The sequence below is a fragment of the Leucoraja erinacea genome, chromosome 1 (genome assembly GCF_028641065.1).
Source record: "Leucoraja erinacea ecotype New England chromosome 1, Leri_hhj_1, whole genome shotgun sequence".
Lineage (NCBI taxonomy): Eukaryota > Metazoa > Chordata > Chondrichthyes > Rajiformes > Rajidae > Leucoraja > Leucoraja erinaceus.
Window position 1 is genome coordinate 112,010,128 of NC_073377.1, and position 15,745 is coordinate 112,025,872.

General features: G+C 44.4%; 1 protein-coding gene across 2 annotated transcripts in view; it reads right to left on the reverse strand.

Annotated features, from left to right (window-relative positions):
• Positions 1–5,242: 5,242 nt before the first annotated feature.
• Positions 5,243–15,745, reverse strand: part of grid2 (glutamate receptor, ionotropic, delta 2) — a 938,309-nt gene continuing 927,806 nt past the window's right edge. For both annotated transcript variants that reach the window (XM_055641544.1, XM_055641535.1), the window contains one exon: positions 5,243–7,147. In XM_055641544.1, coding sequence (XP_055497519.1) covers positions 6,725–7,147 — 423 coding nt within the window. In that variant the 3' untranslated portion in view covers positions 5,243–6,724. The remainder of the gene's footprint in view (positions 7,148–15,745) is intronic.

A 15,745-nucleotide genomic window follows, 5' to 3' on the forward strand; every position in this document is an offset into this window, starting at 1 on the left:
AAGTTTTTGCTGCGAGCTAACCAGTCAGCAGAAAGACAATACATGATTATAATCGAGCCATACACAGTGTACAGATACATGATAATTGGAATAGCGTGAATAATACTGTTTCAGTTGCCTGATAACAGCTGGGAAGAAACTGTCCCTGAATCTGGAGGTGTACGTTTTCACACTTCTGTACCACTTGCAGCGTGAAGTGTAGGTGGAGTTAACAAAGGGTCTCGACTCGAAATGTCACCTATTCCTTTTCTCCACCGTTGCTGCCCGACCTGCTGAGTTACTCCAGCTTTCTGTGTCCATCTTCAATGGAAGGATCTCGACTCTAAACATCACCCATTCCTTCTCTCCAGAGATGCTGCCTGTCCCGCTGAGTTACTCCAGCTTTTTGTGTCTATCTTCAACGGGAGGGAGGTTGATTCGCGCGATAGTCTGGGCTACGTACACAATTCACTGCAAGTTACGCTTTGTGAGAATGGTTACCGTTAAATAATGAATAAAAGACCAGGTAAGAAAAAGAAACAATTTTATTAGCCAAATAATACACAGAAAGCTTTGCCACTTGCATCCCCCTACTTCCCCACCACCCCAACCAAAAGAAGTGTTCTTTATATGCAACACTTACATCAAAATAGGCTTATAAATATTGTTCATGGTTAACAATGGTTCCTTTACTAACCCGGTAAATTATTATAATCTGGCGTCCCTGTATACTGCGTCCAAATGAAAATCCATAGCTACACGCTGAAATTAAACAGAGTCACAGGTTTTAGGAGAGTAGACATGCTTCCAGCAACTAGCTTTTTTTTTCTATACACTGTCTCTCCATGGTAAATATGAGTGCTGTCTGACACTGTAGACATCGTATTATACAAATCAGCAAGATAACTATGTCAGACACTATTTCGGAACAGATAAAAGAGAAGAATTAGCATCAAAATATATTTTTTTATGTTTCGTTCAGTGGCGCTGAACAAGATAATTCAGAGGAAACAGCCATGAGCCATTTTTTTAAAATCAGTTTGTCCTAGAATTCGAGTTAATGAACACCTAAACTTGTTATCAAACACAGAAAAAAATTGCTGCTGCTCTCTACCTACTAGTTTTTTGATTTTGATTTTTTATAAAAGTTATTCTTTTAATAAAGGTAAGGAAACTCGCCATGACTCTCATTTTTTGTTTCTGACAAGAGTTATTGAGGCGATCAGTTGAATTGGGAATTAGATGTGATTCATCTGGGCCTGTTGATTACATTCTAGCTTTGTGGTCAACTGATTCACTATTGTGCCCTAGCAGTTTCATCTGCATTGTTCATTGGCTAGAAACATCAGTCAGAGCCCAGTGTTAGTGAGTGACAAGCAGTCTTGTTAAAGGTAGATTGTACCTTGTAGATGGGAGAGATTTTAGTTTACTTTACAGATACAACATGGAAACAGGCTTTTCGGCCCATCGAGTCCACACTGACCAGTGATCACCTAGTTCTATGTTATCCCACATTCTCATCTACTCCCCACACACGTAGGACAATTCACAGAGGCCACATAACGTACAAACCCTGGGACGTTAGGATGTCGGAGGTTACCAGAGCACCTGGAGGAAACCCATGCAGTCACAGGGAAGCTCTGTATAGAGATAGCACCTGAGGTGAGGATGGAACCTGGGTCTGTGGCACTGTGAGGCAGCAACTCTACCAACTGTGTTGGCCCACTGTGTAACGGTGTGCTGTGTGGTCATTTGATTAACTATAGTGCCCAGTCAATATCAACTGCATTGTTCCTTGGCCGGAAACATCAGTCAGGGGGCAATATCAGTGAGCGGCAAGCAGTCTGGTTATACAGTAGCTGGAAAATTGCCGGATATAGCAGTTTCAGGGCTTTCTGACTAACAAAGAGGATGAATAATAGCGTCATAGCGTCTTATAGAGATATAGTCATGGCCATAGGGTCATAGTCATAGAGTCATATTGTCATGGTCTTAGAATCATGGCGTCATAGGGTCAGTGTTATAGGATCATAGTGTCATAGGGTCATCATAGTCATAGGGTCATAGTCAGAGTCAAAGGGTCAGAGGGTCAGCTGGTCATAGAGTCATAGGTCATTCAATGTGGAAACAGGCTCTTCAGCCCAACTTGCCCACACCGACAAACATGCCCTAATTACACTTGTCCCACCAGCCTGCTTTTGGCCTATATCCCCCTAAACCTATCCTATCCATGTACCTGTCTAAATGCTTCTTAAACAATGCAATAGTACCTGCCTTCAACTACCTCCTTTGGCAGCTCGTTCCACATATCCACCACCCTCAGTGTAAATAAAGTTACCCCTCAGGTTCCCATAAAATCTTCCTCCCTCTCACCTTATACGTATGTCCTCCGGTTCTTGATTCCTATACTAGAACAAAAGACCACCTCTTCATCTCATGGTTTTGTACACCTCTACAAGATCACCCCTCATCTGCTGTATGTAAAAGAGATTTCCTGGGTCAGTAACAAAACTCAAAGTACTGGAGGAAGTCAGTGGGTCAGGAAGGAATAAGACAACGCTTCGGGTCAGGATCCTTCTTCAGACTGATTGTAGTAGGAGGAGAGAAAAGAGAGTTGGGGGACAGAACTAACTTGACAGGTGGTAAGCACTCCAGTACTTTGTGTCTTGTTTTGTAAACCAGCATCTGCCATTCCTTGTTTCTGCAAGTGATAGGTGGATACAAGTGAGGGGAGGACGATTGGCAGATGGGTGGAGTTCTCCCCACCACCGCTCTTTACCACCGACCCTCTACTACAATCAGTCTGAGGAAGGCTCACAAACCGAAATGCCTTAATTCCCTCCGCAGATGCTGCCTGACCCGCTGAGTTCCTCCAGCACTTTGTGTTTTGCTCAGGATGCCAACATCTGCATTTGCTTGTGACTCCATTGTCCTGTATCGGTAGGTGATGGTGGTGGTGGGGTGCGGAGGGGGTTGGTTGTCCACAAACCTCCACTCTGGTGGGCAATGGGAACTGAACTCACCACCAGTGCTGCACAGACATAAAAAAGCTTAACAATCTCACACGAGCAATTAAGGTCATGGAATGCTTCTTGAGCTGACATACCCCAGCGACCCCTCCACTCTTTGGACTTTAGAAATACAGCACAGAAACAGGCCCCTTGGATTCCTATTAAATCTCTCCCTCCTTCACCTTAAACCTATGTACTCAGGTTCTTGATTTTAGCTTACGGACGGTTATAATTCCAGCTTGCATCATATGCTAGCACAGAGCAAAGTGTGCGCAAGGATACCAGGTATAGACCAGCATGGTTCACTCATTAAGGTCACACACTGGGGTGGGCCACTGAAGGAGCAGAATTCCTTCCTGCTCCGACTGAAGTGCGAGTGGAGTTGCAGCAGATGCAAGCATTGTGCATGCGGTCAACGTTGCTTGGAGGAGCCTGCACAGCCGTTGCATGTTCCTCCCACTTGTTTGCTCCTGGCAGGGGCAGAATGAAATGCACTCATTTCAACAGGGATTCTCAGCAGTCCCTCTGCTACGACTGTGACTGGTAAACGAAGACCTTGTAAATACCTGCGGTACCAACCTGCAAGCAGTGAAATGCATTAAAGGGTTCATGGTTCCACCAGCAATGTGGTCCTTGCCCTGCCTTTTGACTGCGGTGACATCTTAATGAAGAATTAACTGTCGTGTAGAGATACAGATAGGAGAGGGGGAGGGTTGTTCTTTGCACATTTTCATTCCTCTCGTTTCCCTTTCCCCTGATTCTCAGTCTGAAAAAGGGTATCAACCCGAGATGTCACCTACTCCTTTTCTCCAGAGATGCTGACTGACCCGTCGAATTACTCCAGCATTTTGCGTCTATTTCCAGATAGAATTGTTCTCTGAACCCCTTTGACAGGAGCAGCCACTTCTTGCATTTCCTTCTTTCAACTTATCTCTTCCTTCCTGTACCTCCAAGCTGTGTTTTTTGTCTTCCCACCAATCTTCTTTTCCTTCATGCTAACTCTCCGGAGGAGTTTTGACAGCACGTTGGTCCGGCAGCCACTTGTTTGTGCAGAGCCCTTGAAGTCAAGGCAACGTGTTTCAAGGATCCGCTCGTCATGAGGCGAGGGCAGAAGCTCGTAACTTTATTGTGGAATTGTGGAAATGGAACTCAGCAAGAACCCAGTGAGAGATGAACCTTACCAACAATACCCAGCCATGCACTGCTAACAGACACCATTGGCAGAGACACTGAACTCCAAAAATAGCATGGCTGGCATCAAATCAAAGCTGCACTGACTAACAACATGATTGGTCTAGTCTGACTATCTCTGATGAAGATGATAGTTGAAGAAGGGTCCCAAAGTCGAAACGTCACCCATCCTTTTTCTCCAGAGATGCTGCCTGACCCACTGAGTTACTCCAGCACTTTGTATTACCAGTCTCTGCAGATCCTTTCTACACATTAGGTCAAGGCTGCACATTGACTAACAACATGAATTATCTGATCGGACTATCTCAGATGAACCTTCTTTCTCTCAGGATAAACATCTTCACCATATTGAAATCCAGCTTAATTCAATCCACCAGCTGTTCTGATGCTGCCTTTTCCATCCCTAGAAGCAATCATAATCCCAAAGCTCCAACACTGATGACCCTTAGTTCTTACAGGACTGGTTTCCCAAAGACAGCCAGCTGTGGAAAGTGTAGTCGGCTGGCTTCTGTAAGCATCTACTGCCTTGTTCATTATCTCTCGATTGCAACATATTAATGACATGTGTTGACTCCTGCTTAATGAGCTTCCCAACTTCTTAAAGCCACGTCAATACAATAATAAAGTTCCCATATGTATGATACTAACAGACCGGCTAGCCTCCATGTAGAGATGCAATGTTATTTTAACCAACACTTTATCTCATACGTTTTAGGAGCTGAATTATGCCATTTGGCCCATCAAGTCTACTCCACAATTCAATCATGGCTGATCTATCTTTACCTCTCAACCACATTCTCCTGCCTTCTCCCCATAATCCCTGGCACCCTTACTAATCACAAATCTGTCAATCTCGGCCTTAAAAATAACCATTGACTTGGCCTCCATAGCCGTCTGCGGCAATGAATTCCACAGATTCACCACCCTCTGATTGAAGAAATTCTTCCTCATCTCCTTTCTAAAGCTACGTACTTTTATTCTGAGGCTATGACCTCTGGTCCTAGACTCTCCCACTAGTGGAAACATCCTCTCCACATTCATCCATTCAGTGTCTCTTCAATTTACAGAATGCAAAAAGATCCATGCATGCTCCCATGTGTAACAACTTAAATTTCAAACCAAGTTGATGAAATAAATTGTTTGTCGAAGTTTAGCCTTTAATAAAACTGACTGTTTAAAGGTTTGAATCACTAGCCCACTTCATGTGTTGCAATCATTCCTACTTTTTCTTTTGGGACGATATTGTCTGGCCAATCAGCTGGAAATGTTGCTGTATACAATTTCTCTACTTCTGTTTGCACCACATTAACATAATTAAGGCCACATTCAAGGGTAAATTTAAGATGGATTTTAGAGAATATTTCTAAGACTATGAGGAAACTGTGAAGCCATGTGAAGTCATAGAATCATACAGCAGGGAAACAGGCCCTTCGGCCCAACTTGCCCATGCTAACCAAGAAGCTACACTAGTCCCATCTGCTTGCGTTTGGCCCATATCCCTCTCAGGTTATTAGAACTACTTGGATCACTAGCAAAGAGCTAGCATTGACCTGATAGGATGAATTGCCTCCTTCCATGCTGTAAGATAACATGAAAGCTACCATTTTAACTTAGGTAATTGTACAGCTTTGGTTAGTTAATGTTTCAGCTCAATTTGTTTTAAATTTTTTGAGTGATCTTACATTTTGTTGTTGATAAAGTTAAATGTAACTGGTGAAAAGCTTATGCGATGGTGTAATCTGGTCTCTAAAGTATGTCCATACTCCGGTGAGTTAGTTAAAACAAAATGGTGCGCTACTGATCTAAAGAGTTAATATTTGCTATTTACTGCCCATTAAACAGCTGTGATGAATCGAGATATTTAGCATTTTGCTTCCTTCATCACTGGGAACAAGGGCTATGCCCAATAAGGATGTTTTGACATATACATCAGGCAATAGTGAAGTTACTAATACCCTGGAAAAAAAGGAACAAGTGACCTTTGGCAGGCCAGGACTTATGGAAACACTGGATTTAATCTAAACTGTACAATAAAAAACACCTGCCTATAATACAACCTCTAGATGTTTTTGCCCTTCCTAAAAAAATTATGCAAGGATCACACACGCACGCACACACACACTCACACACGCACGTTAAGTTTATTTCCTTCTTTTAAACGTTATGCCAGAAATATCTCTACAAGCACATGACGGCTTCATATATAAGCAACCGTTTAAGATGTAGCATTCTGGTGTTTGTGGCCTGAATGTTTGTTACTTTTAATAGCAAGTCGTGCTATTGGGTCCTTTAATGGGTTACCACATGGAAACTGTCACCAGCTAAAGCGTTGAATCCAGATGCAGCAGAAATAAAACATACTTGCTTCAAACAGGCTGGAGTTATTGCGATTATATCTGAGTAAGCTGTAACTAAGATCCTGGCCGTCGTTTTGTTTTTGTTTCTTACAAAGAGAAAGTATGTTCAGGTTAGTCCTACCACGGATTTATGGTCTCACAAACCAAGTCCCTGGTTGGAAGGAGAAAGGGCTTGAACTGCGGTGCTCAAATAGAGGTGCCTCTGTCGGGGTCATTGTTGAGGTTGTACACAGATGATGGAGTTGGCTGGTAGGGGATTGAGGACATGGTCTTAATGGGACTTCTGAAGAAGCCACCGTTGGGTGCCCTGCTTCGGAAGGGGCCAGTTCGGTGGTCGGGCATTGGGCCGAACGAGAAGCCGGAGGCGGCTTTTGCTGAGAGGCTGCGGCTTATAGTCTGAATCTGCTCCGGTATGAAGGTGGTGGTGGTGATGTGCGTGTTCCTGAAGTCGCTGATCTGTTCGAGGGCCTGCCGCGTAGGGATGGTGTCGACCTCCAGAGGGGTCAGGTCGATGGACGAGGCAGAGTACTGCTTGTGGGGGCTGTCGTCGTCAGTGCAGAGGCTGTTCACTCTCCTATGCAGGTGCTCCAGGTCGATCTCCTTATCGTCCTGTCAATGGGAGAGAAACAGAGAGAAGGGGGTTAGAACCAAGCTATCTGTCAACAGCGGAGATGGAGCCAGTCAAAACTATTCATCCCTGTTCAGGAGTTTCTAATCTGAGCCAATTTCAGTGGCAGTGATGGCCAGACCCTGCAGGAGAAAAAGTGATGTGATACCTTCATTGGTGGACTTTAGAAATATAGCGTGGAAACAGGCCCTTCGGCCCACTGAGTCCATGATGACCAGCGATCACCCCGTACACTAGCACTGTCCTACACACTAGGGACAATTTACAATTTTACCAAAACAAATGTATCTACAAACCTGCAAGTCTTTGGAGTGTGGGAGGAAACCGGAGCACCTGGAAAAAACCCACATGAGCAAACCCTCATGGGTCACTGGGAGGATGGAGTAACTCCATACGGACAGCACCGGTAGTCAGGATTGAACCCTGGTCTCTGGAGCTCTAAGGCAGCAAATCTACCGCTGCACCACTGTGCCACCCCCAATGGTATTGATATTGGCTCATTATTATCGCGTACTGTTATAGAGCGTTAAGCTTTTATTTGCTTACTACCCCATCAAATCAAGGAAAAGTCACAAAGCGCTGGAGTTAGGGCGGCGCAGTGAAGCAGCGGTATAGCTGTTGCCTAACATTTACCATGGGTGTCTGTCTGTAGGAGTTTGTACTTTCCCCTTGTGACTGTGTGGGTTTTCTCTGGATGCTCTGGTTTCCTCCCACATTCCAAAGACATGCAGGTTTGTAGGTTGCTTGGCTTAGATAAATTGTCCCTCGTGTGTAGGTTAGACCTAGTGTACGGGGGTTGCTGGTCGGCGTGAACTTGGTGGGCCGAAGGGCCTCTTTCTACGCTGTATCTCTAAACATTCAACTTTCTGACTCAAAGGAAGAGGGCCCCACTGAGTTTACCATGACATCACGCTTCTAATCAATGGTGATAGTATTCAGTCCTGGGTTCTGCCCTGATGTCAGTGTCCACATTATCTTGTATTGCACATTTCCTAAATATACATACTAAAATGGGAATTCAGCTTGGTGTTGAGAAGTACCATTGTGATATGTAGGACATAGAACGTAGAACAGTATGGCACCAGAACAGGTCCTTTGGCCTACAATGTCTGTGCTAAACACAATGCCATGTTAAACCAATGCACATGATCCATATCCTTCATTCTCTGCATTTCCATGTGCCTATCTAAACGACTCTTAAATGCCTCTTAAACGCCAGCATCATGTCTGCCTCGACTACCACCCCTGGCAGCACGTTCCAGGCACCCACCACCATCTGTTTAAAAAAAATATTCCCCAACATCTCCTTTAAATGTTGCCCCTCTCCCCTTAAAGCTATGCCCTCTAGCCTTTGACATTTCCTCTCATGAATGGTATGATTTGACAGGGTACCATGTACATTGCATGTGAAATGCAGTGCACCCAGTAAATGGTATCGGTGGCACAGAACTAATTCAAAACATAAGCTGCAAGGAGAGGTTGGACAAACGTGGATTGTTTTCACTTGAACGGCGGACGTTCGGGGAGATCTGTTAGAAGTGTATAAAATTCCAAGAGGCAAAGATCGGGTAGATAGTCATAACCTCGGTAGTTAGTCTTTTATTATGTCTGCTGGAAAGAGATAGAGGGTTAGACTGAGATTAGTGTAATTGAAACATGACTTTCAAAGATTATACATCTAGTTATTTTTCTCATGCCATTTGAAATTGATCCATTAGAACCTTCACAAAGAATATCACATAAAAGCAACCTCAAGCAGTCATGGGGAAATTACAATGATTTTACGATTTTGTGACCTTGTGGTGTGTCAAATCCATGGAAATACTGTGCAGCTAGAGTGTCAAGAGTCACAAACTTAAAACAATCGGTCTGCTGCTGAGATTCTGTTGTTTTTGCACAACACTCATTCCTTGATAAAGTGAACCAATGTTTTAAGGACTCCTAAACTATTCTCTATCAGTGGCCAGAGAGTTGCACTGCGTAACAATATGTGGTCAAGCAGCCATAGTCTAGTAGCTAAACACCGCAGTCAACAAACAACTTAATATGAGGTTTTGATGTAGAGTAGTTAAAAATAAGAAGGTCATGGTCCAAGGATAAGTAGGAGGAGAAGGTTCTCACCCTGAAATGTCACCCATTCCATCTGTCCAGAGATGCTGTCTCGCCAAGTTACTCCAGCATTTTGTGTCTCGATATATTATTTTAAGTGTTAGGGGCCTGTCCCACTTAGGTGATTGTTCAGGCGACTGCCAGCGACTGACACACACACATCGCTTCCTTCACCAGCCAGTTATGCAGGCGGGGGACAGGGCAAGCGGGGGGGGCGCTGTCTGAGCGAAATTCACACGGTGCAAAGCCGATGTGATACAGACACACACCGTGATGAACAGGAAGGTTGGCGTTGTAATTAAGACGGTGAAAGCACAGTGTATGGGAAGGGTCAGTTAAGTCCTTTAAAAGGGGGGGGGGGGGGGAGGGGGGGAGGGGGGGAGGGGAGGGGGGGGAGAAGAAGGGGAGAGAAGGGATTAGGAGAAGGTGTGGGGAATAGGAGTGGAGACAACCTTTAAGCCAGAGATACACTGCTGTGAAGCCAGAGATACACGGCTGCATAGTCTCCTGCAGTCACCTAAAAAGTCATCCAAGTGGAACAGGCCCATTACTAACCTGTCCCACTTACGCGACTTTTTTGGCGACTGCAGGAGACTCTGAAGTTGCCACATGGTGGCCACATGTTCGCGGGTGGTTGCCGGGGACTCGCCTTCATGGTCGTGAGGAATTCCTGCATTCTGGGAACTAGTCGCGACCTCATTATGGTCACTGCAAATTTTTCAACATGTTGAAAAATTTGCGGTGACCGAATGAAGCTATCATGGAGAGTAGCGAGAATTCCTGTGCCGTCGGTGGGTCGCCAGGAGGTCCTAGTGGGTTGCCAAGAGGTTGAAGGTTCTTGTAGGTTCTCGTAGGTTGTAGCCGGTGCTGACCGGTGAATTTCATTGGCTCATTGGGGGAAAAAAACGTAAGCAGTAGTTTTCAGAACCAAGGATAATCGACCGGTAATGTTAAATGTCCACCGAGCTTCACAGCCGTGTATCTCTGGCTTCTTAAATGTTGTCTCTACTCCTTCAAGCTTCAAGATTCAAGATTCAATTTAATTGTCATTTGGACCCCTTGAGGTCCAAACGAAATGCCGTTTCTGCAGCCATACATTACAAACAAATAGACTCAAGACACAACATAATTTACATAAACATCCATCACATCGCTGTGATGGAAGGCCAAAAAAACTTATCTCTCCACTGCACTCTCCCCCCCCCCCCCCCCCCCCCCCCCCCGATGTCAGAGTCAAAGTCAAAGCCCCCGGCTGGCGATGGCAATTGTCCCGCGGCCTTCTCCCTTCTTCTCCCCCTCTCCCCCTTCTCCCCCTTCTCTCCCCCCCGCTCTTTTTAAAGAACTTACCGTACACTGTGCTTTAAACGTCTTAATTCCAGCACCAACCTTCCTGTTCATCATAGTATGTGTCTGTATCACCTTGGATTTGCACCGTGTGAATTTCACTCAGACAGCGCTCCCCGCGCTTGCCCTGTCCCCCGCCTGCATAACGGGCTGGTGAAAGAAGCGATGTGTGTGTGTGAGTGTTTCACAAAGAGTGTTCTTTCAGTTGCCGTTCCAATTGCTGGTTTTTCAGGCGACTGCCGGCAACTTGACAGTTGCTGGCAGTCACCTGAAAAATCACCTAAGTGGGACTGGCCCACAACTCTCTGGCCACTGATAGAGAATAGTTTAGGAGTCCTTAAAACATTGGTTAACTTTATCAAGGAATGAGTGTTATGCGAAAACAACAGAATCTCAGCAGCCCGATTGTTTTAAGTTTGTGACTCTTGACACTCTTTAGCTGCAAAGTATTTCCTTGGGTTTGACACACCACAAGGTCACAAAATCGTAAATTCATTGTAATTTCCCCGTGACTGTTGAGGTTGCTTTTATGTGATATTCTTTGTGAAGGTTCTAATGGATCAATTTCAAATGGCATGAGAAAAATAACTAGATGTACATATCTTTGAAAGTCATGTTTCAATTACACTAATCTCAGTCTAACCCTCTATCTCTTTCCAGCAGACATTTCTTCCTTGAATGCTGATAGAACTGGTGGCTTAACTGGTAAGTTCTGATGGAGCCACTATATTTGTCTGGTTAATGGAGAGGGGAAGAGGATGAAGGAATTTTTTTCTTCAACTTTTTCTTTGAAGGAGCAGCTTTTGAGATCAATTACAGAAGTGGTGAAACAAGTTTATCAGTAATAGAACTGGTGATATAAGTCGATAGGTATTCTAAGAGGTAATATGTGCATGATGGATTCATTGTGCTCACCTTATATGTTGTACTGAGCCAATCAAGTGTAATAGAAGGCGATTTAAATATATTCATGTCACAGGCAAATTGTCTTATGTTAGCCTACAGGGCAACACAGTGGTGCAGTGGTAGAGTTGCAACACCAGTGACCTGGGTTCGATCCTAACTATGGGTGCTGTCAGTATGAAATTTGTAGCTTCTCCCTGTGAATGCGTGTGTTTTCTCAGGGTGCTCAGGTTTCCTCCCACATTTATAACCGCGTGGGTTTGTAGGATAATTGGCCTCTGTATATTGTCCCTGGTGTGAACGATAGAACTGGTGCACGGGGTGAATGCTCGTTAGTGAGGACTTGGTGGGTCAAAGGGTCTGTTTCCACCTTGTGTCTCTAAACTAAAAATCAAACATTCTGTGGTTAGCAATGATTTGAAAATGTAACAGTACATTACAACTATCAAAAAATATATGTGGATTATCTTTGTTTTGCATGCTATTCAAACAAATCAGATAATACTATACAGAAATACAATCACACCAAACTCAAGTACAATAGATAGAGCCAAGGGGAAGATACAGAGTGCAGAATATAGTTCTCAGCATTGTAGAGCATCAGTTCCATAGGCAGTCAAATGTCCACAATGGCGTAAAGGTGAATCGGACCGTACCCGAGCTTATGGAAGAATCATTCAGAAGCCAGATAACCAAGAGGAAGAAGCTGTTCCGGAGCTGTTCTTTAAACTTTAGACTTTAGAGATATAGCGTAGAAACAGGCTGTTCGACCCCACGAGTCCATGCCGACCAGTGATCACCCTGTACGCTTACCTACATACACGAGGAACAATTTTACAATTTTTACACCTTAACAAAGCTACTCTCTATAAACCTGTAAACCTGTACATCTTCGGAATGTGAGGGAAGACCGGAGCACCCGGAGAAAACCCTTTCGGTCACAGGGAACACGCACAAACTCCGTACAGACAGCACCCGTAGTCAGGATCAAACCCGGGTCTCTGATGCTGTGAGACAGCAACTCTACTGCCACACCACTGTGCTGCCTTCTCACACACAATTATGGACGAGCAATAAACGTTGGGCTTGTCACCAATGTTTACATCCCAAATTGAAAAATTGTGAATTCATCATCCTCGGGCGAACCCTCATAACCAATGTTGGCAGATGTGGACACCTGTCTCCCTTCTCCCCTCTTCCAAGTTTTAAAGAACTTGTGCATCTCAATTCTTAATTTAGTTTAGTTTTAAGATAGACCACGGAAATAGGCTCTTCGGCCCTTCGAGTCCACATTGCCCATTGATGACTCGTTCACACTAGTTCTATGTTATCCCACTTTCTCATCCACTCCCCACACACTAGGGACAATTTACAGAGGCCAATTAACCTACAAACCCGCACGTCTTTAGGATGTGGGTGGAAACCAGAGCACCAGGAGAAAAACCCATGTGATCACAGGTAGAATGTTCAATCTCTAAACTCCACGCACACACGCACAGCACCAGTGGTCAGGATTGAACCCGGGTCTCTGGCACTGTGAGGCTGTGGCTCTAGCAGCTGTCCCTTTCTGTGTTCTATCAGACCTTCTCCAGAGTTCTATCCCTTTTCCCAGTGCATCATGGCTTACGTCCCTGCACCTTCTAGGACCTACAGTGACCTCCATAATGTTTGGGACAAAGGCCCATTAATTATTTATTTGCCACAATTTGAGATTGGTAATAGAAAAAAATCACATGTGGTTAAAGTGCACATTGTCAGATTTTAATAAAGGCCATTATTATGTATTTTCGTTTCATCATGTAGAAATTACAGCGGTGTTCACACATAGTCTCCCCCTTTAAGGGCACCACAATGTTTGGGATACATGGCTTCACGGGTGTTTGTAATTGCTCAGGTGTGTTTAATTGCCTCTTTAATGCAGGTATAAGAGAGCTCTCAGCATCTAGTCTTTCCTCCAGTCTTTCCATCACCTTTGGAAACTTTTATTGTTGTTTATCAACATGAGGACCGAAGTTGTGCCAATGAAAGTCAAAGAAGCCATTATGAGACTGAGAAACAAGAATAAAACTGTTAGATTCAGATTCAGATTCAGATTCAGATTCAATTTTAATTGTCATTGTCAGTGTACAGTACAGACACAACGAAATGCATTTAGCATCTCCCTGGAAGAGCGACATAGCAAACGATTTGAATAAATAATAATAAGTGTCCGGGGGGGGTGGTGATTGGCAGTCACCGAGGTACGTTGTTGAGTAGAGTGACAGCCGCCGGGAAGAAGCTGTTCCTCGACCTGCTGGTTCGGCAATGGAGAGACCTGTAGCGCCTCCCGGATGGTAGGAGGGTAAACAGTCCATGGTTGGGGTGAGAGCAGTCCTTGGCGATGCTGAGCGCCCTCCGCAGACAACGCTTGCTTTGGACAGACTCAATGGAGGGGAGCGAGGAACCGGTGATGCGTTGGGCAATTTTCACCACCCTCTGCAATGCCTTCCGGTCGGAGACAGAGCAGTTGCCATACCATACTGTGATGCAGTTGGTAAGGATGCTCTCGATGGTGCAGCGGTAGAAGTTCACCCGGATCTGAGGAGACAGATGGACCTTCTTCAGTCTCCTCAGGAAGAAGAGACGCTGGTGAGCCTTCTTGATCAGAGTTGAGGTATTGTGGGTCCAAGAGAGGTCATCGGAGATGTTGACTCCCAGGAACCTGAAGCTAGAAACACGTTCCACCTCCGTCCCGTTAATGTGGATGGGGGTGTGCGTGCCGCCTCTGGACTTCCTGAAGTCTACAATGAGCTCCTTGGTCTTCTTGGAGTTAAGGGCCAGGTTGTTGTCAGCGCACCATGCTGCTAAGTGCTGGATCTCCTCCCTGTAGGCCAACTCATCATTGTTGCTGATGAGTCCAATCACCGTTGTATCATCTGCATACTTGATGATGGTGTTAGTACCATGTACAGGTGTGCAGTCATAGGTGAAGAGGGAGTAGAGGAGGGGGCTCAGCACACAGCCCTGTGGAACGCCGGTGTTTAGGGTGAGGGTTGAAGAGGTGTGCTTGTCTAACCTAACAGACTGGGGTCTGTTGGTTAGAAAGTCCAGTATCCAGTTGCAGAGGGAGGGGTCGATGCCCAGGTTACCGAGTTTGGTGATCAGTTTTGATGGTATAATGGTGTTGAATGCTGAGCTGTAATCGAGACATCATTGGGATTAGAGACATCAGCCAAACCTTAGGCTTACCAAAATCAACTGTTTGGAACATCATTAAGAAAAAAGAGAGCACTGGTGAGCTTACTAATCATCCACAGCCGATGACAGAGTAATTCTCTCTATTATAAAGAAAAATCCCCAAACATCTGTCCGACATATCAGAAATAATCTTCAGGAGTCAGATGTGGATTTGTCAATGACCACTGTCCGCAGAAGACTTCATGAACAGAAAACAGAGGCTACACTGCAAGATGCAAACCACTGGTTAGTCGCAAAAATAGGATTGCCAGGTTTCAGTTTGCCAAGAAGTACTTAAAAGAGCAACCATAGTTCTGGGAAAAGGTCTTGCGGACAGATGAGACGAAGATTAACATATCAGAGTGATGGCATAGACACATGTATAGACACATCCTATCTGCTCAAGTTCAAACAAATGCTTCAAAGCTCATTGGCCGGCAGTTCATTCTACAAGACAATGATCCCAAACATACTGCTAAAGTAACAGAGGAATTTTTCAAAGCTAAAAAATGTTCAATTCTTGAGTGGCCAAGTCAACCACACGATCTGAACCCAATTGAGCATGCCTTTTATATGCTGAAGAGAAAACTGAATGGGATTAGCCCCCAAAACAAGCATAAGCTAAAGATGGCAATTATTTGGGAATTGAAATTACTAGAAATTACCAGGATATGTTTAAAGCCAATTATAATCCCTTACTCAAGAAATTGAATAATCTGATTAAATTCTGGAAAACACTTCCGATGTCCTTAATAGGCAGAATAAATGCTATTAAAATGATTTTCTTACCACAAATTCTATACCTATTTCAATCAATACCTATATATCTCCCAAAAAAGTTTTTCAAAAAATTGGATTCAGACATTACAAATTTTATATGGGATTATAAATCCCATAGAATACAAATAGCACACCTTAATAAACGAAAAGAGCTGGGGGGTCTAGCGCTCCCTAATTTTATGTATTATAATTGGGCAGTAAATATTAAAAATATGATTCACCTGCTG